The 23,980-nt window shown below is 32.4% G+C and overlaps 1 protein-coding gene across 1 annotated transcript in view; it reads right to left on the bottom strand.

Annotated features, from left to right (window-relative positions):
* Positions 1–23,925, bottom strand: part of LOC142318376 (fidgetin-like protein 1) — a 55,230-nt gene extending 31,305 nt beyond the window's left edge. The window contains exons 1-6 of the mRNA XM_075354960.1: positions 23,597–23,925; positions 16,969–17,099; positions 12,582–12,793; positions 7,244–7,340; positions 4,763–4,932; positions 2,034–2,182 (exon numbers count right to left, since the gene is read on the bottom strand). Of these exons, the coding sequence (XP_075211075.1) occupies positions 2,034–2,182; positions 4,763–4,932; positions 7,244–7,340; positions 12,582–12,793; positions 16,969–17,099; positions 23,597–23,754 (917 nt within the window). The 5' untranslated portion in view covers positions 23,755–23,925. The remainder of the gene's footprint in view (positions 1–2,033; positions 2,183–4,762; positions 4,933–7,243; positions 7,341–12,581; positions 12,794–16,968; positions 17,100–23,596) is intronic.
* Between the last annotated feature and the right edge of the window lie 55 nt (positions 23,926–23,980).

The raw sequence follows: 23,980 nt of genomic DNA, 5'->3' as shown, positions 1-23,980 counted from the left end.
TGCTGCTTGTTAATACTGTATATATATTCTTGCATATGAATATAATTTACTAACAATCAGAACATTGTTTTACAGAATAAAAAATACCCATCAAATCAGCAAAAGGATTTTTGAACAGGATGATTCAAAAAGGACTTCACAACTTTAAAAGCATATAAGAATGTATTAAGATAACTTTAGATTTGGTTGAGATCTCATTTTATAGCAAAACAAATCAAGTTTTGATTCACGTAGTTCATTAATACTGAATTCGACCACCATTGTTGTTAAAAAAGGATACATTTACTGGTGCAGAATGTGCTCCCTGTGTGTTTTAGTTTCACAATTTGCAATCAGCAACTGCATTTCAATGTAATTTTTGCAGAGAGTATGGTAGGAAGTCTCCTAGTAGGCATACAATTTACTCTTGAAATCAAACCTTCATTTAGACAGGTTGTTCTGTTAAACGTTCAAAATCAACATTATGCTTGTGCCTCCCTGAAGCTACATTGGAAAAAGTTAGAGAAAGCTTTACAAATAGTCCAAAGAAATCAACTTTAAGTGTGCCACATGAGACTGGAATTCCACAAACAACTGTTTGGCGTGTATTATGTAAATGATTGCAGTTGAAATCATACAAACTAACCATGGTTCAACACATTACAGATGACGAAAAAGTTGCTTAGCTGCAACTGCAAAAAGTTGTTTTGTTTGGAAATGATGGATAAAATTGCAGACGATACATTTTTAGACAATGTAATTTTTAGTCGTGTGTCAACAATTCACATTAGTGAACACCCACAACTGCCAAATATAGAGTAGTGAAAACCCTCATGAAACTTTACAGCACATTCGTGATTAGGAAGGTCAATGTTTTTTGTGTCCTAAGTAAACAAACTGTACCACCCGTTCTTCTTCCAGGAGGCAACAGTAAATGGTATTGTATATCTGGACATGCTTCAATATTTTTCTAACTCTAATTTTCTAACAAGTTAGATGATGATGATCAAGATGGATGCCATTACTATCAACAAGATAGGGCACCATCTCACTACCGCCAAGAAGTCTGAGATTTTCTTGATACTCAATTCCCAAGTTGGTAGATTGGTCATGAAGGTCCAACTGCATGGCCACCTTGTTCCCCATATTTGACCCCGGAAATTTTTTTCTTATGGGATTTCATTAAAGATCATGTTTATGTACTACCTTCGCCTCCTGATCTTATTGAGCTAACTCTGAATTAGTGCTGGCTACAACAAGGAATGAAATCAACTTCAGGTGGAATGTATGTCATATTACAAATGGAAGCCATATCAAACCAAAGTGAATGTTCGGTGACAAACTTGATGTGTTTTCTATGAAATGGGATCTCAACCGAATCTGTAAGATATATCAATAAATTTTTATAGGCTTTTAAAGTTGTGAAGTTCTTTTTGAACTTCACAAACAATTTAAATATAGATTTATTACAATTAACCAATTTTTAATTTTCCAATATTTATTTTATACATAAACTGAACAAAATTTTCACTTTTTGAAACCTATTAACTATACATTAATTATTTTATGAGAAAGAAAGTGAAATATATGATATTATACAGATAGTGATATTATACTTCAGTCACACAGATATTTAGTTACAGGTTATACCATAAAACAATTTCTTTTTTTAAAAAAAGGAACTTCTGGAGAAAGAGAGCAAAATTTGTTGCAGGAACAACTATCATATCATTAAGCTGAATATATTATTTTACACACCATGTGTTAACAATGCAAATGCACGTTTGTCACAATTACAGTTTTTTTTTTTTTTTTAATGAACATGTACAGTACATGTGTAATGTAGGATTATTTGGACAAGAAAATGTGAAAAAAATACTTCAGCTTAGGATAAATATAGCAAAACCTGCATAGCAATAAATGTAACAAAACATAAGGAAATAGGTACAAATAGATTTTGGCATTTTTAAGATTATAAAATAAACGTGCTTGTCAAGAATAACATAAAAATAAAGAAACATTAAAAATAATAAAATAGTTTCAAAAGTTCTTACTTCTTGTTACCGGATTTAAGAGGCGTTACAAATTTAGAGGTGACTGATCTAGGTCTTGATCCTAGACTTTTCTTAAGTTGTAAATTATCATTAGTGGATTCATTAGTTCTGCCTCTTCCAGCACCATGTTTCTTTACGTTCTGAGCTTCCTGTAATATAAATTATACTGATGCTAACAAAATACTACAATGTAAATGTAATGTAAAAAAACATAAATTTTACTGATAAAATTACTTTATTAAAAACTGTTACGAGTGCCATAACAAAAATATTCAAGAACTATACCAAAATTTACTTCTTATAGACTGTAAAAAATAAACCATAGTTATAATAACTTGATGTATGAACAATAGCCAGCAGCATTTTACTCATCATATGTCTACCTGCCACTCAATTTGATATCTGATATAGCACCATCTGATAAACGCGGATCTTGTCATTGATATTCCTGCTAACTGAGTGAGGTATGGTGTGATTAACATATTTTAAACAGAAGGACATACTGGTATCAAGATCCAGTGATTAAGCTATGATTATTGTAATTTGTAATAATGTTACAAGTTACAGTGCTGTGAGAAGTGTGTGTTAGAGATACAGAGAGGAGTTTATAGATGTCAGTGATGAAGAAGGAATAGGGTGTCACTCAATCATGAGAACTTGTTGAAACCGTGCATGAAAAACATTGTTTATAATTCGTAAACTACAATAATTTTCAGAAGATCCCTTTTTAAAGAACTGTTATAACAGACAGGTGTTTCCCTCAATTCCGTAAAAGGGGACTAAAATAACTTATTGGTACGTATGGAACTCAAAGCAAGTCCTGGTCTTAGATTTACAATACATTAACCAGTCTTAAATTCATTATAATGTATAGTAAACAAGTAAAAAATGAATATATATTATATATATATATATCAGACTGATCTGTTGTGTAAAAAGTAATAATTTCATTTTAAGGAATAGGAGAAGTGGTCAACCTTGACCACCAGTTGACTGGCAAAATTCATCTCATATTCCCAATGAAAAATATATGAAATGGTGTGGGTTAACTGTATTAATAGTATCAAATTCTTTATGATGCAACAACTAAAACTTTTTTAAAATGTTTATTATGTTACTGAGAAAAATTGTATTATTTTGATTTATTATTCATGCAGAAATATCAAAATATACTTAGCAGTGAAAAATATCAAAACTGGGAATCACTCATTTACTATGATAATGCTTCAGTCAACTCTCTCCTCTTCTCTTAGTAGATAAGTTTTTTCTAGTAAGAAATCAACATAAATTGGTACATCAAGTTGGTAAGTACTGCCAATAAAATTGTAACTGTAAAAATACAAAAATAAAAAACATTTTATTATTTATCATTAAAAATAATGAGATTGGTAACACTGCGAGTGATCTGGCAACGCTGTGTCTACCGGCCTGTGCTAGACTGGTTTGCTCATCCCTTCCACATGCTCAATACGAGTTTCAACTCTGTTCAGCTAACACATTATTTTTGACAGCGCCATCAGTGAAGTTGTGTTTTTGTTGTGTTACGAAAATGGAGCATCAGAATTCAGAGCAATGTTGTGCAATCAAGTTTTGTGTTAAATTTTGGGAATCTGCGAGTGTGACCTTTGAAAAGTTTAAACAGGCCTATGGGGAACATTGCTTATCAAGATCACAAGTTTTCCACTGGCATAAATCATTTTTGGAAGGCCGAGAACATGTTGACCATGAAGACCAATTTCATTCAAGGACACCTTCAACTTCAAAATCTGACGAAAACGTTGAGCATATGAGAATTCTTTTGAGATCAGACCACTGTTTAACAATAAGGATGATGGAGTGAACAGTAAAATTTAAACACTTTCACCGTACATCAAATTTGACATGCGAAATTGGTGCTGAAAAACCTCACAACGAAACAGAAGAACAATCGAAGAAACATGTGCGTTGATCTTCTTGAGACGATTGACAATGACCAAGAATTCTTCAATCGTGTGATCACAGGTGATGAATCCTGATATTTGAGTACCATCCTGAAAGAAAGCAACAAAACGAAGAGTGGCACACTCCATCATCTCCTCGACCGGAAAAAATGTTGAATGAGCAAATCACAGATCAAAACCATGCTGATTTGCTTTTTTGACAGTAGGGGTATTGTACATAAAGAATTTGTTTCTCCAGAACAAACTGTCAACCAAGTGTTTTACAAAGGTGTCCTTGAAAGGCTCAGGAAAAGAACGATTCACGTGAGACCAGACATTGCACACAAGTGGATGCTTCATGACAATGCCCCGTGTCACACGGCTATTTCCATCAGTGAATTTTTTACCTCAAAACGCATTTCTATGGTTCCTCAAACCGCCCTATTCACCTGATTTGAGTCCTTGTGACTTTTTCCTGCTCCCAAAATTGAAACGTCTTAAAAGGATGTCATTTTGGAACTCTGGAGAACATTTAAAAGACTGTGACCGACCAGTTAAAAGCCCTACCAGTTGAAGCCTTCCAGTGCTGCTACCAGGAGTGGGAATAACGACTCCGCCAGTGTATAGCTAGCCAAGGGAACTACTTTGAAGGGGATAATATGTTGTTTGAAAAAAATAAAAACTTTGGTAAGTAAAGTCAGTCTCATTACTTTTCTTACATACCTTGTATGTTCGTACAAAAAGTTAGTATCATTCACATAACAATATAATTTAATAAATTGTATTAAAATCTGAATTAATTTCACGTACAAATTCAGCCGAGGCAGTTCTAAACTTCAAAAAAGTTGAAAGATAGGCTTTGCATGATCCTTGTTCTTGTGGCAAAGTTTTTGAGTTATTTCCTACAACTGAGGTAACCTCTTTATCACTAGTGAGTGTTTTGTTTATACATTCATCGTCTTCTATCCTTCTGTTTTTTACTGTAAAGTAAAAACAAATTGAGTAACTTATTCAACGCACACATTCTACTGCTGCAAAACAAGGTTATAGTCAAAATAATTTATTGCTTACTTTATATAGATCTTTTTCATAATATTGAGGCAATACTACTTATTGACTATAAAAATAGAGATAATTATTCACACTTCACAGCATTCTAAGATATAAATAAGTTTTATGTGATAAAATGAAATTAAGATCTAATCAATCAAGCTTGAAGTTTTTTTTGTGTGAAGTGTAAGGGAGGATGCCAACTGTAAGGCTTGACTAGACTATGTCTAAAGTGTCAGCAAACTGCAAAGACCTCATTACTTAAAACACTGTGTTATTTACTATTAAGAGTGTAATATAAAGGAATTTTATTCAAATCAGTTTTTTCTTCTGACAGAAATCAAAGAGTAATCTGAAAATTAAAATTCCTTCCTTGTACATGTGAAATACGAAAAGTGAAATCCATTTCACCTTAAGTAAATGTTAGAAACTTTGAATTTGGGTTTTAAATGGTATTTTAAATGATATCAGATATCTTTTCTAGTATGTTTAAATTTGTTTTTCCTTTCTTCACACTTCTTTCAAGCTGAAGATGTATAAACATTCACACACATTGCATTCATGCTTATTTAAAATGCAAACGATAGACTTTGGTGTAAGAACAATTCATTTATGTGTAAAACAAAAATAATTTTTTATTTAATATTAAATTTATCCTTACTGAAAAATAGTTTTCTGAATAGCCAAAAAATCAACAATAAAAATAAACAGAAACATTTATTTATAAAAGCAATAAAGTTCTTTAAAATGTTTAATCAATTTCTTAGCAATTATCTTAAAATTTCTTTTACAAATTTCTGGAATATTAAAATTTTACTGAACTGTCAGCAATTCTCAGTATAGCAACTGCACTTTGTGAGTGTTACGTCTGTTTCTGATTAAGATTGGGTAATGGAAAAGGTGGTTGTGAGGTCAGAGGTCTTGCATTGATTTTTGGTAAAACAATCACTTCAGACCATGGCTGATGGAACTGTAAATTTATAACAACTGTTGCTTTCTAAAATTTGTATTTTTAACTATAGACTGGACCTAATACTTATATCATAATTACTGATTAAAAATGTATTAATGAGATAAGTACAATATGCTAGAAATGGTTTTTGGGTTAACATGAAATAGAGTAAGCAACACTATTGTGAGTCAAACAAGTTTGGTTACAATGTTACCATGGTCAAAGTTTTCTGTGTCTTTGAACATAAGAATTTTTCCTCATCTTTCAGTTACCTCACTAAAGCAGCGAATTATTTAAAAAAAGGACATTAGCAATACATTTTATCAAATATGACATTCAATAATTTAAAAAGTGAAGATAGTGAACCTTGCCTCATGTTTGTTGTATGGTTCCGTACAGTTTTACGAATCAAATAATTTAAAAACAGATAAAGAGACTTATCTGAAATTTCAAAGCATAAAATAATCTAAAAGATGAAGTAATTTGTCTAAAAATGTAATGGATGATTTTATTTTTATAAAGCATCAAACTAGAATAGATTACTTTCTACGTTGGCAGTAATCAAGATGTAAATAGCTATTACATGTCTGGCACACACGTTAAGAAAGGAATCTCTTCCATTTGTAGGTCCTCAATATGTTTTACATTCAATCATTGCAAGAACAGCAGTTCTGAGGTGGACCTATTAAAAACATACAAATTGTAAACTAAATTTTCAGGACAAAGTGCAGGAAAGATGCTGATTCATGCACATAATAGGCTTTCTCTGACTTTCTGATGGGTCTAGGTTGTAGCTGCTTGAGGGAGGTCCTATTTTTCATTATTGGATATAGAGCTTTCTTGAAGTTATGCCAAATAAGTTGAATTTAGATTCAGGTAGGATGATATGATTATAAATAGCCTGTCATTAAGAAAAAAAGTGTTCTATAATGAAGGAATTTTTTTAATTATTTGGTATATCTCTGATGACTTTGAGTAAACAAATGAAAAATTTTAACACCTTTATTATAAAAATAAGTATAGGTGAAGCTAATGCAGCTCATGCTCAATAAGCAACGATTTAGTTTTTCTTGTCATGCAATTATTCTCTTTCTAATCTCTATGACAAACTACTTTAAACTGGTAATGTCATCACATATTTATTTACATATATCTACTTTCACTAATCATCAAACTTCACAACACATATATTAACTTAAAAATATATTTAATAATACGACTAAGTTTTAATAAAACATAAGGAAATAATGTATCCAAAAAAATAATAGATTTGGAAAATACGTACTTACACACATTTTTATGGTGTTCTGTTAAGAAATTATTTTTTCTTTTTTCACTGACATGAGAGTGAGAATTGTGAGAGACAGTTTCCTTGTTTTGACAACCCTGCAACAAACTAATTTTGTAAATACAGTACAGGTTAATCCATTTGAAATGACCAAATTGAAGCATACCCACTTGTTTCCTATGTCTCAGGACCTTAAAAAATATTTTTTTTATATATTATATTTAAGCAGTTTACCTGTGGCAGCCATTTTTGTTATGGTGTGCAAAACTATTTTTGTAATTGTAAGGGTTTATGGAAAAAAATCATAACTAAAAAAACTATTCGTTTTATAAGGATGAAAAAAACCAATTTATTCATATTTTCTCAAGGTAAAATATTGGTCCAGTGGTTTATTTACCTATCTCTCTTCTGAAAAATTGAAAAAATTACCAATAAAGTTGAACATGAAAAACACATTTCACTTTTGGTGATTTTTTTCAAAAGGCAGAGATGACATACACAGTTTGAATTATTTTTTTTATACATAGGTATATGTTAGTAGGTCTACCATAAATAATATTAATGGTAATATACTTACCCCCTAAATTTTTATAAATCTTTGAAAAATAATTTTTTTACAAAATTCAAGTTTCGGCTTCAAATAACTCTGATAGGGCTGGTGATAAAAATCTCAAATTTGCACAACTTACAGTGTTTTTATAGATGTTTATGGCAAATAGAAAAATTTCTTATCTATTCTACTAATAAAAAAGTTAAAACCTCTCAAAAATCATGAAAAACCTGTTAAAAGTGAACCATTTTGATTCACTAAATAAGTGCCAAGTGTCTTCTTGGCACTTTAATATTTTTATACTTATTACTACAGATGAAATAGACTTGTTTGAACCATTCAACTGCAGTGTTCATGTTATAACAGGTGCTTGAAGTCATTTACAGTCATCAGGAAAATTCATATTGCAACATGCTCATTTATGCTTGTTGCATCATTCAGCTTTGCAGTTACAGACTGGTCAGTCTGACATTATTCAGTACCTGTTCATATCTTAATGGAGTGTCTCAAATTTCATCCTGTAAGTGGAAATGTTTATAAAATAAATTAAGTTTTACTTAATAATATTATATTTGCAAACTTTAAAATCAGTTAAATTTTTACATTATTTTCAAATAATTTCACATAAAACAATGGAAGAACAATATTCCATAGGAATTTATGTGAATGAAGAGTGACATAAAACAGTGTATGGTACAGTGTCAAAAGAATTAATTAAAATTTGTGAATTTAGTGATGCAAACCAACAACTTATTTTTTAACATGTTAATTCAGATGTCACTAATGTTTTTGTATACATCATGAAAAAACGTTTTTGTCAAAATTCAGTCACCTGTATGGACAGTTCTCTTGTGATCCTTTGAGAACTCATAAAAAACCGGTTAAGAAAAACTTAATACAAATAACATAACAGCAAGCTAAAGAACACATTATCCAAATTTAATTTAGTTCCTGGAAAGTCTCTTTGTGTTAACTGTTTCAAAAGTATTTTTTCTCAGCAGAACAAAGAACTATATGAGTACGAAGACCAAGAGCAATACATTGCCCCACATCACAATATAGAACAATTGGATGCTGCTTGTAACATTTTAGGTGTATCACATCGATCAAAATTAATTAGAAATTAAGGTATTAGAAGTTACCACAAGTATGTTCCTGTATCAGAAGGCACTGTGAGATGTTACTTTACTTCAGATTCCAAGGACTATGAAGACCAGCCTGTGTCAAGTATTATACCACTTTTACTTAAGGAAAAGTACTATTGCTTGCATGTATGGTGGTTTATAAGAGAAAAGGTAAATATTAGCCTGGAAAATGATGGTGTGCAGGTTCATTTTCCACCCAGCTAGACCATGTACATGGTTTCAAATGTCTTAACAAGAAAAAGTGTGGGTATCAATCTACAAAGTCCTGAGGAAGTTGACACCACTTGAACTAATTACAGTGACTGGTCATTATAACACAATTACAAGACAATTATCAGAAGAGACACCACAGCTGTTTGTTAACCACACTAAATAATAAACTTTCATTGCTACAAAAACAGGCTATTTCATTGAAGATTAATTAAAATGTTGCTACAGTTTATTTTTTCGTCGATAATGTTTACAAAAATAAACCAATATAAAAATAAAAATGAATTTTTGAAAAAAGATGAAGGCTACATATTGAAATCTCAGTTTGGGAAGTTTTACAAGCATTTTTGAATCAAAATTGTACTATGTTACTGGTATTGGCTAAGTTAATCATTAAATTACAACCTATCATTAATAATTTTAAAAAAATATTTTAAAAATATTGTAAAAGTCAACTTAAACAACATAGGGGCTAAATATAAAAAAAATATATAAAAAATGTAAAGCACAAAGACAAGAAACCTCCTTGCAGCACTTATTTAGTGAGTCAAAATGGTTTTGCTTGTAACAGGGTTTTCATGATTTTTGGGAGGTTATAACTTTTTTTATTAGTACAATACACACGAAACTTTTTTATTTGCCATAAACATTTGCAAAAATGCTGCAAGTTGAGTAAATTTGAGATTTTTATCATCATATTTGAAGCCAAAATTTTGATTTTAAAAAAAAATTAGTTTTCAAAAATTCATAAAGAATTATGGGCAAGTACATCATTACTAATATTATTTATGGTAAAACTACATAAAAAAAATTCAAACTGTATATGACATCCCTGCCTCTTGAAAAAAATTACCAAAAGTGGAATTTCACTGTTTTACATGTTCATCTTTATTGGTAATTTTCTCATAGAAAGAAGAGATAGGTAAATAAACCACTGGACCAATCTTTTACCTTGATTAAATATTATTAAATTGCTTTTTGTTTCATCCTTCCAGGACCAATAGTTTTGTAGTTATGATTTTTTCCATAAACCCTTACAATCACAATAATAGGTGTGCACACCGTAACAAACACTGCTGCCACAGGTAAACTGTTTAAATAAAAAAAAAATAGTTTTAAGGTCCTGAAACATTCAGGAAGCAAGTGGGTAAGTTTCAGTTTTTTTGAATTGGTCAAGCAACCAGCTTATGTTTTTTGGTACACTTCAAATGGATTGACCCATACACAAAAATTATTTCTTACTACCAGTCATAAAACTGGTTTGATATAACTTTCCATTCTTTTTAAAATTCTATAAAAATTAATAAATTATTTATATCTAAACACAAATAACTAAATTTAAAATACATCAAATCAGCATTTTCAAAAATAATTCAAATTATTAAACCTGTTTTAAACAATTCTTGTACCTCGCTTGATCCGTCTGGTTAATACACTAGTCTGGCCATGTTTGCTTACTATAGATAAGTGATGCTACAAGGGTTATTTTTTTTCAAGGTCACGTTTATTTTCCGATCGGTCACGAAATTAAAACCACAGTGAAAATAAGAAATTTTTTATTTGTAACAAGTACTTACATAGTCACCACTCCGATTTAGACATTTGTCGTAATGTGGTACCAACTTTCCAATACCCTTGTCATAGAATGGAGCCGCCTGAGTTTTCAGCCATGTTTCTACGCTGGTCTGCAGCTCGATGTCTGTGCCAAAATGCTGTCCTCCTAGTCAACGTTTCATGTGAGCAAAGAGGTGAAAATCGGATGTAGCCAAGTCTGGGCTGTATGGTGGGTGATCAAACACTTCCCAACAAAAACGCTGCAGGAGCTTCTCTGTTACGGCTACAGTGTGCGGCCGAGCATTGTCATGGAAAAAGACAATGCCTGATAACAACATTCCTCTCCGCTTATTCTGAATTGCCCTTCGTAGACGTTGAAGAGTCACGCAGTATGAGGCTGCAGTGATGGTCGTGCCACGTTCCATGAATTTCACCAAGAGAACTCCATTCCGGTCCCAGAACACAGTAGCCATACACTTTCTGTTGGAGAAGGTTCGCTTGAACTTCTTTGGTTTACTGGGAGAATGAGAATGCATCCACTGTTTGGATTGTTCTTTTGTTTCTTCAGTTTCAAAATGGACCCATGTCTCGTCCTGTGATAATTTTGTTCAAAAAATCTTCTCCTTCATTGTGGTAGCACTGGAGAAATATTAGGGAGGCATCCATTCTCATTGTTTTGTGTTGGTCAGACAGCATCTTGGGAACCCATCTCGTACATAGTTTGCGGTACTGAAATCTCTCACTCACAATGGGCTGACCTTGAAATTTCAGGAAATGAATCACTCAATACAGAAATTGTGAACTGATGATTTTTTTGAATTACCTCATCCACTTGCTCAACGAGATCATCGGTTGACACTCGCTTCCTTCCCTGACCGCCTGCATCACGAACATCTGTACGCCCTCCTTTAAAGTTCCTGCACCATTGTTGCACTTTGTTGTCACTCATTGAAGTTTCACCGTACACATTACTTATTCGTCGATGAATTTCAGCTGCATTACACCCCTCAGCTTGAAGAAATAGAGTTACATGCTCATCACACTTGGCGGGAGATGCTATTGTTGTAGACATGTTTACGTGCTAGCTGCGTGTTCAGAACTAAATGAAGTGACGCGGCATGATTGAAGGCCATACTAGAGACGCTGCGCAACACACATGTGCAAAGGTTCATCCGATTTTTACACAGGTTTTTGTTTCACGACCGATTGGACCTTGAAAAAAAATAACCCTTGTATTTTCAACTAATTTTACCCATAATGCAACAAATGTGATATACTGCAATACACAACAAATAACTCAAACAATATAGGGTTATAAAAAGGAAATACTTTTTTATAAATGTTCTATCCAGTAAGATATAACTATTTTGTGGCCAATACTAAATCTATCTCAGTTTTAAGCTAAAATAACTGTACTGTCTCCAAACATTAATAGGAATTATAAACTTATTAATAATTATTCACAGTATTTAAAAGCAATAATAAAATATACCTGATGTAACTTTTCATATATAAAATGTAGCCAAATATTTTTGTAGCTTTTTTATACGAATACTTCTACCAAATTACAGTTAATACAAAATTCTTGAAATTGTCAAAATATTTTTTAAATATACAAATTTTTTATAAATTCATCACTTATTTTAACATTTCAAATTTTTTGAGTCTCAATTATTAGAATGAGACATGGGATAGCAAATTTATTACCTTCATTTTCAATATCACTCTCAATGTTATATATAATTGGCTCTGTTTCACTTTGTTAACAATTCCTTTATCTGTGGAATTACCATTCACTATAACAAAGTTGTTTATAGATATCCTAGAAAAAAGTCTTTATAGTAAAATATTTAATAATAATAATAATAAAATACACAAACCTGTCTGCTCACTGATGTTAACGTATTTGCAGAAACTTCCGAATGGACAACATCTGCAGATCTATACAAGAGGTCAATATCTTTTTCTGTTATTTCTTTCTCCATACCACAACCTAAGTTTTGGCAATCTCTGGCAGAAAGAGACTGAAGAAATTCTTGGAACTTGTCATTAAAATTTACATGAAGACTACTCTTCCATTGTTGACATTGTACTAATAAAAACAGTTCAATAAATAATAATAAGCATTTTTAAAATAAAAATGTTCATTTAATCACTAAATACAGTGTCTTGTTTTGAATTCTGCAAAGGTATAATGACAGTAATAATTAAAAGTATGATAAAGCCTTAAAATTCTTTACTATTTGCCTCAAAAAGCTAATATCCAATTAATGCAGAATCAGACACAAATTATACATAAATAAATAACAACATTAAAGTTGAATCTCTTTACATCAGATTCTTAAAAAAGTCATTTAATTAAATCTAAACACAATGTTGAGTTTAGTTAGGTGGTTAAATAACATAGGCTAAAAAAAAAGATTAGTAATATGGAACTGAGATAAAAGTAGATGAATTAGAATGTATTGTTTATAATGAATCTTAAAATGAAATCAGTTTTTCTTCATCACCCTCAAATTTTTAGTTATGACTCTTTAAAATATTGAGAAACTTCTTAAATAATAGAATACAAAAATAATAATAATTACAATTAAAATCCCTACCTTTATTTTGCATACAATTACGTTTATCTTATTTTTCTTTTGTGTTCAGTGAAGTCTTCTCTTTTTATCATCCAGCAATAATCACTCATCATACATTCATCCCATCTGCCTTGATAACACTGTTCCATCTGTAATTATCTTGGTGAGAACCTTTCTCCTTGTTCGTCTGAGTTTAAAGAGAAAAAGTCCAAATGATAATGCTGATCATGGTTTTCAGCTATTTTGTTTCCAAGAAAACCAGTAACAACATCTTTGAATTATTTCCGTGTTGCTAGTTCATTAGGATTCAGTTTGCTGTCAAAAAAATTTTCACGAATTAATTTTCTTATTTGTGGCCCAATGAATATTCTCTCTTTTAATTTATCTTCACTTACTTGTGAAAAAAACTCAGCTAAATATTTAAAATCGTTTCCATCTTTACCTAATGCATTTACAAAATTCTTCTTCAGGCCTAGTTTTATGTGTAGAGGTGGTAAAATAATACGATCTGCTTCGACTTGGGGAATATTGACAACACTTTCCTTTCCTGGGGTAAACTGATTTCTTTTTGGCCATTCATTAACTGAGTAGTGTTTATCTATAGCCGACTATCCCACAAACACAACACATATATTTTGTAAAGCCACTCTGGAGACCGAGAAGCCCTATTGGTTTCAAGTTAACGATGATTCACCATACTTAATAGCTTTTAAAATTTTTGACATATATTCATATGTTTCTTTCATTCCTACAGCATGTGCTACTGGTATAGAAGAAAACTTATTTGAGTAATTTATACGAGTGCCTTTAAGATTCTTTTGGATGAGTTTATACATAACACCAATCATGAATAACATATTCAATGTCCATTTCAGACATTAGTCCCATAATATCATGGCAAGAACAAATTAAACCACCTCTTCTAAAGTATTTCAGTAAATTTTTGTTTCGATTTCTATGTACTGAAATTTTAGTGTCCTTGTTTAATAAATTTAATTCTTTAAGAAGTGAACCCAGGAGTTCTGCATGTTTTGACAAAGACAAGTCATGAATTTGGTTACTCAGTTCTGCTTGTGTGATGAGGTGAGGTTCAGTATTTGATTCTTCTGGAATATAATTAATATCTACTGAAGTTGAGGATTCATTGGTTCAGCCTTTTGGGGAATTAGAAATTTGTTTCCAAGAAATTGGAGCGATCAGAATTGGTAAACCAACACCATGAAATATTGGTGTCATAGCTGAAAAAAACATTTGCGTATACGATACTGCTTTTATTGTTCGAATTGAAACCAGTAACATTTGTTAAGCAAAAATAGCAATCATCATGATGGTTAGTAGGCTTTTGCCAAATCATAGGTATGCCAAAAGGCAAATGCTCTTTTTCCCTTTTAACCACTGGGTCAACGAAGCACTTGATGCATGCTACATGTGGAGTCCAGGATTTATCTTCATCTCCCAAGGGACAGTCAAAATAATGTCTGTAAGCAGTTTTCAGCAAATTCGATACTGGTTTTCTTTGACTTTTCATGGTGAATTCTCTGCAAACGTAACAAAATATATTTGGAGAATTTTTACAAGCTTGATCTTTATTCATTGTAAAATTCAAAATATTTTAATGAATGAAAGTAAACTGAAATATTACAGAAGTACTTACTTAATTATAAAAATAATTAATTTTTAATTTATAAATACTTAATTACTTAAAATCTTCAAGAAGTTTTTTCACCATGGAATGCAATAAAACACAGTGCGAAATATACACACACAGAACTTAACAAATCTTGATGTTCAATAAAATAATACCAAAAGTTGGTCTATCAAAAATCTCTCACTAAATTTATGACATCACTTATGAAACAATCTTTATAAAATGTGTATGATAAAATCACTACCACAACTAAAGAACATAGCAAGTCATACTAATAGCTGAACTCATACTGAAGAAAGTTTTATCACGTTGAATTACTTATTACTTGACTCGGTGACATGAAACCCACACAGTGGACCTAAGACCAGTAGTACACTAACTCTACTATTACAAAAGATTAGCAAATAAATCTAAGTATCAGAGATTCAAATCAATCTGCCCTCTACATTTCTCAATAAATGAAAATTGAAGTATTGGAATACCAGAAAAACTTTCTTTCAAAATTTGTTTTACTTTCAGAAAAAAATGGCACCTAAGAGATTCTGACTATCCCTTGTCCTCAGGACCTCTAGTCTTTTAAACCCGTTAATTAACAAAAATTGAAATGTAATATTCAAACTATGTTTTTTTCTTCTAAATCTCCTCTATCATAAGAAAATATTTAAAGTAAGTAATGGGTACAAGAGTATCAGGCTGTTCAATATTGTCTTATCTCCAGCTACCCAAATTATTATAAATTGAAATACTGCAATTTTTAAAGCATTGTTTTTCAATTCAATAAACATTTTACTAATACTAAAATATTTTTTTAAAAATAATGTGTTCTACTTTGTAAAAGACAGATTTGAAAATATATCTTACTAACATGTTTGTTGTTGAAACAAGAATTCATAAAACATACCTATAAATCAAAATTCTGAAAAATCAGAACACAAAAAAGGTATAAGGTCATAAAACAAAACAGAATAAAAACATTGTACATGTGAAATACTCATAAGTAATTTTTAGCACATGCAGAACTATGGGAATAAAATAATGAAGTGTTAAAGATATTGAAAATTATTTCTGAGTAAAGGTATATAAAATCTAAAGTACTTTCAATGAACATCATAAACAAAAGAATAAACTTTTTTATGATGTAAAGTAATAATAGGTTTCTGTCAAAAAATAACTCTTCTACTCCTGTTCCAACTGGAAATATTGCATTGTCACACCTCATGTAGACATAACTTAACCTCTTTATTTTTCTGGCTGTATGGAACAGTACAAAATTTGCAGCCAGTAAATATATGATGATTTCCAGTAAGTCTGGAAATTCTATTCAAAAAATTCAATTCTATTTTATTAAATTCAATTCTATTCTTGAATGCATATATTCTTTAATTGCTAGTTAATTAGAATAAAGATCTAAGCAGCTGCAACTAGTAGTAGCAGACAGTTTTGGGTAAATTCAACTGAGAATTTAAAAAGTTGCACAGTTGACCAATAACAATCACTTTCCTAATGTATTTTTATGTAGCTGCCTTACACGGTAAATTGTAATCTGGTTACAACAATAACCATAAGGTTAGCCTTATCAACTTACTTCACTTATTAATTATAGCTTTGTACGATTACTGGTTTCAGACAGATCTGTACAGGATTGTCAAAAATGAAATATAGAATCAAATATGTCAAAATATATATATATATATATATATATATATATACATATGTATATAACAATATATCAAATATAGGATAAAATATCATAGGATGAAAAAGTAGGCACATGATATGTCATCGTAAAACATCATTTGTTAAAGTTTTTTGGTACGTTGAATTTACTATAAACTGAATCTGTATTACATTTATTCAAACACTAAATCTATTGCTAAAATGCAGCTTACAGAATGGATTAATATTAAAATAAATAAAGTGAGGTTCAGATAAGAATTTGTTTATAAATAAAAGTTTCTTATTAGTATATATTTCAATATTTATACATTTTTTGGAAATCCAAACAAATAAGTACAGTATTTTATCACAAAAACTTACCATTTTTTACAAACTTCACAAGACCCTGAATAGGTTCAGAATAATTATTAACACCATCTGTAGAGTCAATAAGATTAGAATATTTCTTTAAATTCTCATTCAAAAACTGACAAGTAACTTCATTATCAGACCTAAAAAAAAAACTGAATCAAGAAAATCTAAAAAAATAAAAGTGCAATACATCAGCAATTAGGAGTTGACAGTATTGAAAGCAAGATTGCAAAAAGCAGAAGTCGAGTTTGGATACTCATACTGTGAGGACGTCTTATTATTGCTCCGCGTTTTGTCGCTTTTCAGGTTTTTTCATTGATTTGTTAATTGGATGTTAAAGTGTTATGGTTAATGGACTAGATCTGAAAATTTCAAGAGTTTTGGACACGGAATTACTTTTTTATTAGTGTTTTTTAGTTTTCAAACTATTCAGTGAATTTTTAGTGAATTAAAATAGCTATAATTTACTTTTTATAACGTGTTGAAGTGACATAAGTGATCAATAGTGAAGAAGTATAAACTGAGTTTACATACAATTCAGAAGAGTGAGTAGAAGATACTTTTTTAGAGTGTTTTATTATATACTTTTGAGGTTATAATAGTATAATATTAGTGAAAATTTTATAAGTGTTTGAACAAGCTATTGCAAGTTAATAGTTTTAAGTAAACAACCAGTTAAAAAATTTTTAGAGAATTTCATAAGAATTCAATACAAGATTTTTTCTAAGTCCTACAAGACTTTTAGTAGGGGGAATCCTTTTCCTTTTTAATTCCCGAACCAGACATCATAATCCAAAAATTCCTTGACCAAAATCCGAATCATAACCTTCCTGACCCTTTGACCCCCCCAATTTTTTGGACCACATTTTTGGCATCATACATTTTCGACCCCCCCCCCCCCCCCGCGGAAACTTTTTTTTTTTTGGGGCACCAAGGCTTGTGGGTACTCATAGGACTTGGGGCAGTCCCCTGAGTACTGTGACACATCATGAGAAGACGAAGTTCGCTCCCGCTGGAAGCTACAGCCATACAAAGCACCAGTGCACAGAAGTTACCTCACATCAAGAAAACCGACGTTAAGGGAAAAAAGAGAGGGCGGCAAGGGTCCACAGATGAGTAGGATCCTTTGCCAGAGACATTGGGAAGTCTGATTCACCAATAGGGCTCACGATGGCGGCACTTAAGCAACATATAGGACCCGGCTTGCCCAAGTATATAGGCACCCGTGAAATGGAGCTAAAGAAGATTTATGAAGGCTTAAATGCCTTGACTGATCTGTCGGCGCCTTTGACCTTAATTTCGCAGGCCACACAAACGACGTCCACCTATAGAGAAGATGATATAGAACAAATACTCACAAGAGAACTAGATGATCAAGAACTTATTGAGTTATTACATAAGAGATGGCCCAACGTATTTAGGGCTAAATTGAGTTTGGTTTCTGAGCTGCCTTCTGGAGTAGGGGATACGTGTAGCTTGAGAGATGTTTGCAGAATCCGTGTCAGTGAAAATGATGATACAAGGAGTCCCAAATATAAGGCGGGGGATATTATGAAGGATGAGCAAACTATCTTTGGAGAGGAGACAGAAGTGAAGCGGAGGAAGTATAAAATTTACTATGACTCTAGCATGGATGAGAAGAGTACTATGCTTACCATACTGAAAGCTCTGAGAAGAATTAAAAGAAATAATTATGAATTAGCATATATATTGCCTAATAATTGTATAGGAAACTATACTAAAAAGATTTTGTTGTACCTCTATAGGGAAAAAGAAGAAGCTATCAAAGTTCTGACTCTGCATACGGACAGTGCTGATACCCAGGTTAGGCCCGGGCAAATGCGTATTAAGAAGTCAACCCCTCCTGCGGAGGACAGCAGAACATTAGTCGTCAAAGCTGCGGGTAAATCATATGCTGAGCTTTTGGGTGCCATGAAGAAGCCGGTTGCAAAAGATGATGCTAAAGACGTAATTTCACCAAAAAAAGGAAGAAATGATGAGGTAATGGTAAGAATTCAGGGTTCTAAAAGTGCTGAAGAATTTACGAGTATTCTAGAAAGTAAAGCTGCAGACCTAAAAGTGGATCTTAAAACAAGAGCCGGGCGTCGAACCATTGTCCATATCAGAGATGTCGAAGTAGATACCACTGAAGAAGAAATCTTAGCGGCAGTAACGGCAAGAGTTGGTGATATGGAGGACGTCAGGATCTCTTCAATTAGATCCGGAATCGCGGAGACTAAAAATGTTACGGTGATCACATCCTATAAGGCAGACTGTAGGATGGTGGAGCAGCGCTTACGTATCGGCTGGGTGAACTGCAGAGCCTTTATTAGGGAAGATGACGAAAAGTGCTACAGATGCTGGGGCTCTGGGCACCGTCGACAAGACTGCAAGAGCCCAGACAGGCTGGACCTATGTTTTAACTGTGGCGGCAAAGGGCATAGTATTGCGGAGTGTCGGGAGCCTAAGAGCTGCCTCAATTGTGGAAGTCATGACCATCGGACTGGTGCTTGGGCGTGTTCTCATAATAAACATGACTAAACTCCTCTTAGCTAATGCGAACAGAAGCACGCTGTCGCATGACTTCCTCCGTGAACTGGCTTTTGAACGTAATGTTGACCTGTTGGTGATCACGAAACCTAATAGATATGAATCGACGAAATCAGCATGGATCGCTGACACAGTGGGTGACATGGTCATCAGGAATGTAAGCAATAGAATGGCCCTGAGATTTAAGGAGAGACCTGAAGGCGTAATAGCGACGGAGTTGGATTCCATAATTATTGTAGCGGCGTATGTTTCCCCCAACATTTCAATCATTGATTATGAGAAGTTTTTGGATAGCATTTATAGAATTCTGTCTAGGCAGAATAAGAAGTTTGTTTTGTTGGGGGACTTCAATTGCAAAACTGTTTATGCTGGCTGCTCGCACAGTAATAGACGCGGTGAATTAATGGAAGAGTTTATGGAATCGATTGATGGTCACTGTATAAATGATGGCACGCCGACCTATGAGGCTCGGGGTCATTACTCGATACTTATCTAGTCATCATTGACAACAGATGGTTGAGGGATCAGTGTGAATTAACAGTCCTGGACAATGATATCGCTAGTGAACATTTTTCATTACAATTGGTCATAAGAGATGGCACCTATACTGCAGTAGAAAGACCTATCGTGATTAGACCCACGGCTCAGCAGGTGGATAAAATAGTCTATAAAGTGTCACAAAGACTTAGCACTATAAATGAATTGACACCTGATACCCTCACATCAATTATTCAACAAGAGATGGACAGGGAGATAAGGGCCACCAGGAGTAGAAGACAAGTATACTGGTGGTCCAATGAGATAGCGTGCTTTCGCAATACTCTACAACAAGCTAGGAGGAAAAAGCAAAGACTAAGGATCAGAGGCGGCTCTGAATAGGACACCGCAGTCAAGTGTTATATAGAGGCAAGGCGTCAGCTTAATAGGTCTATCAAGAGAGCCAAAAGGGATCATTGGGCCAGAGTCTGCGAGGAGTTGGACAATGATCCCTGGGGCCAGGCATACAAAATCATCACGAAGAAGTTCGGCAGGCGTTTACCAATATTGAGCGAGCATCACGCCAGGGTCCAGTTCGACGAGCTATTTCCGTGCGAAGAAGAAGCGATTGTCACCTTACCTGATTTTGAGCCCAGGAGATTTACACCTGGCGAACTGAATTGTGCCATTGGCCAGCTTGGCAATAAAAGAAGCCCCGGCGTAGACAGAATTCCAGCCGCTATACTTAAAGGACTTTTTAAACAACGGCCTTGGGAAATGACGGACATTGCCAGCCATGGGCTAGAGAATGACTGCTATCCGCGGTGCTGGAAAGAAGCAAGAGTTGTTTTTCTCCCCAAGGGTGGAAAGGAACAAGAACAAGTTTGATACAGGCCGTTAAGCCTTTTAAATAATATGAGCAAGGTGATCGAGAAGATGCTTGCCGCAAGGATTATTGGAGAAATTGAGCAAGGAGTGGGGATTAGCTGCTTTAGAGTCAATATCTCAGGCCTTTACAAATTAAATTGGTTGATTTGATATGGATTGACCCAGTAGTTTATACTATCTGCAAGTAACACAAAATTTGTACTTATAAATCAATAAAGGAACATGAAATATGTAAAAACAAATTAGTAATTATTAATAGTTCGATTACTTGCATAATAAACACGTGCTATTTAGTTCAAGATGCATGCATGCTCTCCGCAGCTAGGCCCTCCAAGCGGGTTGTCCTAGCGGGCAGTGTCTCGTAATGGGATTATTTGATGTCCAAAATTGATTACCTCTTGTGTAAAAATATTCTTTTTTGAATGATGAAAATTGATATAACGAAAGTTAAATTACAAATTTTTTGATACTAACGAATTGGGATTTTCCGATAGTGATCAGTACATTCTGGTGTCTACTTTTTGGTAATAATTCATTATTTTATGAAGAAAAACAATCACATAAATAAAAGCATGTATTATTAATATATATTTTGCATATTCATTGATATATAAGAATATACCTGACCACCATGAGACATGTACTAATGAATTGAGATTTTCCGCTCGTGATCAGTACATTCTGGTGCTAAGCTAAGGGACACGCACACACGCGTGCGTACACACACACATATACACACACTTACTTTTTAATGATAAACTTATCTATTACTTAAAGAAAAATAAAATTATTAATTTTGAAGTTCAAAAACTTTAGAAATATGATATAGTGTTGAAAGAATTGGTTGGGGTCCAACAGTGCTGCTACAATATTCTGTGACAAATTGAAGGCCTTTGACTGTCATCAATTATTTTAAAAATTGAACTCTGTTTTAATTATGCTCCTCACAAGCACTTTTGGATTGATCACTGCTTCAAGTAAGATGAATATGATTTAAAACAACATCTTTCAAAAAGAATTTAATCAATTGTGACAATATGAAGAATATTACCGTAATTGTTTTTCAATTGAAAAATGTTCGCAAAAGCGTATGTGAGGTGCACAAATAAAAAATGTAAACGTGATCAAAATTATTACTAAAACAGTTATATTCTGCTGCTAGAATGCAATTTAAACAAATTAAAAAAAAAAAAATTATCTGAATAAAATAATTACAAAAGTATGGCATACAATCTCGTACCATGGTTACAAATTAGAGAACACTAGTCTACAAGCCAATTTAAATACACCCAGCCTTGTAGCAATGCAACTACTACAGTACTACTTTTAATACAAACTCTTTCTTTTCTCTATATTTTATTCAAGGTTTCATATTAATAAGTTTTTCATATTGACAACCAAATTTTACACTAACAAATAAACTACATGAACTTTACTTCATTAGTTATACAAATGGGTTGTTCATACATTATTGAACTAAGGTACTCTAAATATACAAATTATACATCTAAGTAATAAGCATGATTCATCTGTAGGTAATTTGAAATATTGTTTGAATATTATAATCAGTTTCTGAATAACTTCAGTACCTCTTTTTCATATATTACAATACCAATAATAAAAAAACCAGTATTGCTAAACAAAGAATAAATAAGATTATCAAAAAGTAATATCAAAATTCAGAATAAAAATCTATTACATAATATTATAATTATAATGGCACAATAAAAAAAAAGGCCTACATTAAGCTTTTATGTTATACTTACTAATTATATTTTTTCATAATATTGCATTATCTTATGGTTCTATAGTTTATTCTTAATATTTCATTAAATATGCTGAAGATTGTAGGAGGAACACTACAGTTGCAACAGAGAGAAAGGTACACCTAGCAATTTAGGTGTCACACATCTTTTGTCTTAACAATTATAAAATAACAAATAAAGGCATATTAAATAATTAATGGAGATCCTCCTAAAAATAGCTGGCATGATACCACATATGCACAATACCATTTGTTACTTATAATGGCAATGTGGAAATCAGTAGCGTGTTTCAAAATGCTATTACTTACAAACAACACTAGTGCTATTCTTTATGATGATACTTGGGGGCTATTCCATTTGAAAACTGAAGATGTGATTTTGAATTTTAGTAATGGTGCAAGTTGAATGGATTACATCTTAATAAAAAAAAAAAATATATAATCATTTTTTGCCACCAAAGAAATTCTAATTTAAGACTAGTGTACAAATATTTAAGTCACAAAGTGATGGGTTTGCAACTAGATAGTGGACTGTAACCACAAAATAACTCAAAATTGAGAAAAGTTTTGTTCATCTTGCTTGAAATTTGAGTTCAATGGATGGCTTTGAAATAATTACACGTACAACCACATTATTTGAGACTAATTTTTTGTACTGTCAATCTTTACAAGCTGACTAATTAACTATTAATACAGTGGTGGCACAAGCTATTCAAAGAAAACAGTTTCAATGCAATATGGTTTCATATGAAAATATAAAAATTTGATTTAGTAAGATTGTAACCAAACTTGTACGTCATGTCTTAACTATTATTATTACAAATATTGCAACAAAACCACATGAAGTTTACTTCATTATTATAAAAATGGGACAAGGTCATGGCAATTTTTGAACTATGACATGCTGGTCACCGTTTTTAAACAAAAATTACCAATAAATTATTCAACAGAACTTACAACAAATATGATAAACTTGCAAGCTGACTTGTATAGTTCCTCATAAGGTTCAATTTTAAATAATTATCCGACTCTTCAGAATTTTCCCGGAACTTAGCACCTTTACAATAGCGAAAACAAGATTCAATCAAATTATCACCCTCAAGGCTACTAATCATGGTAAAGTCTGTAAGTAAAAAAATGTCCTGAAGAAGTATCACAAAAGAATTAGTAGGTTATATGAATCACTTTGACAAAAAGTCGACGTGCTTTCTCATGTTTACTGCAACACAAGTACAAAGATAACCTACAAAAGATTCGCGGGCTTCCACTGTGTTCTGGAATTTAAATTGCAGGTTTAACACAACGAGAAAAAATTATCCGAAAATCTCTCCAAGCCAAACT

Source organism: Lycorma delicatula, chromosome 1, assembly GCF_047948215.1.
Source record: "Lycorma delicatula isolate Av1 chromosome 1, ASM4794821v1, whole genome shotgun sequence".
Taxonomy (NCBI): Eukaryota; Metazoa; Arthropoda; class Insecta; order Hemiptera; family Fulgoridae; genus Lycorma; species Lycorma delicatula.
This window is presented reverse-complemented; position numbering and strand designations above follow the sequence as displayed.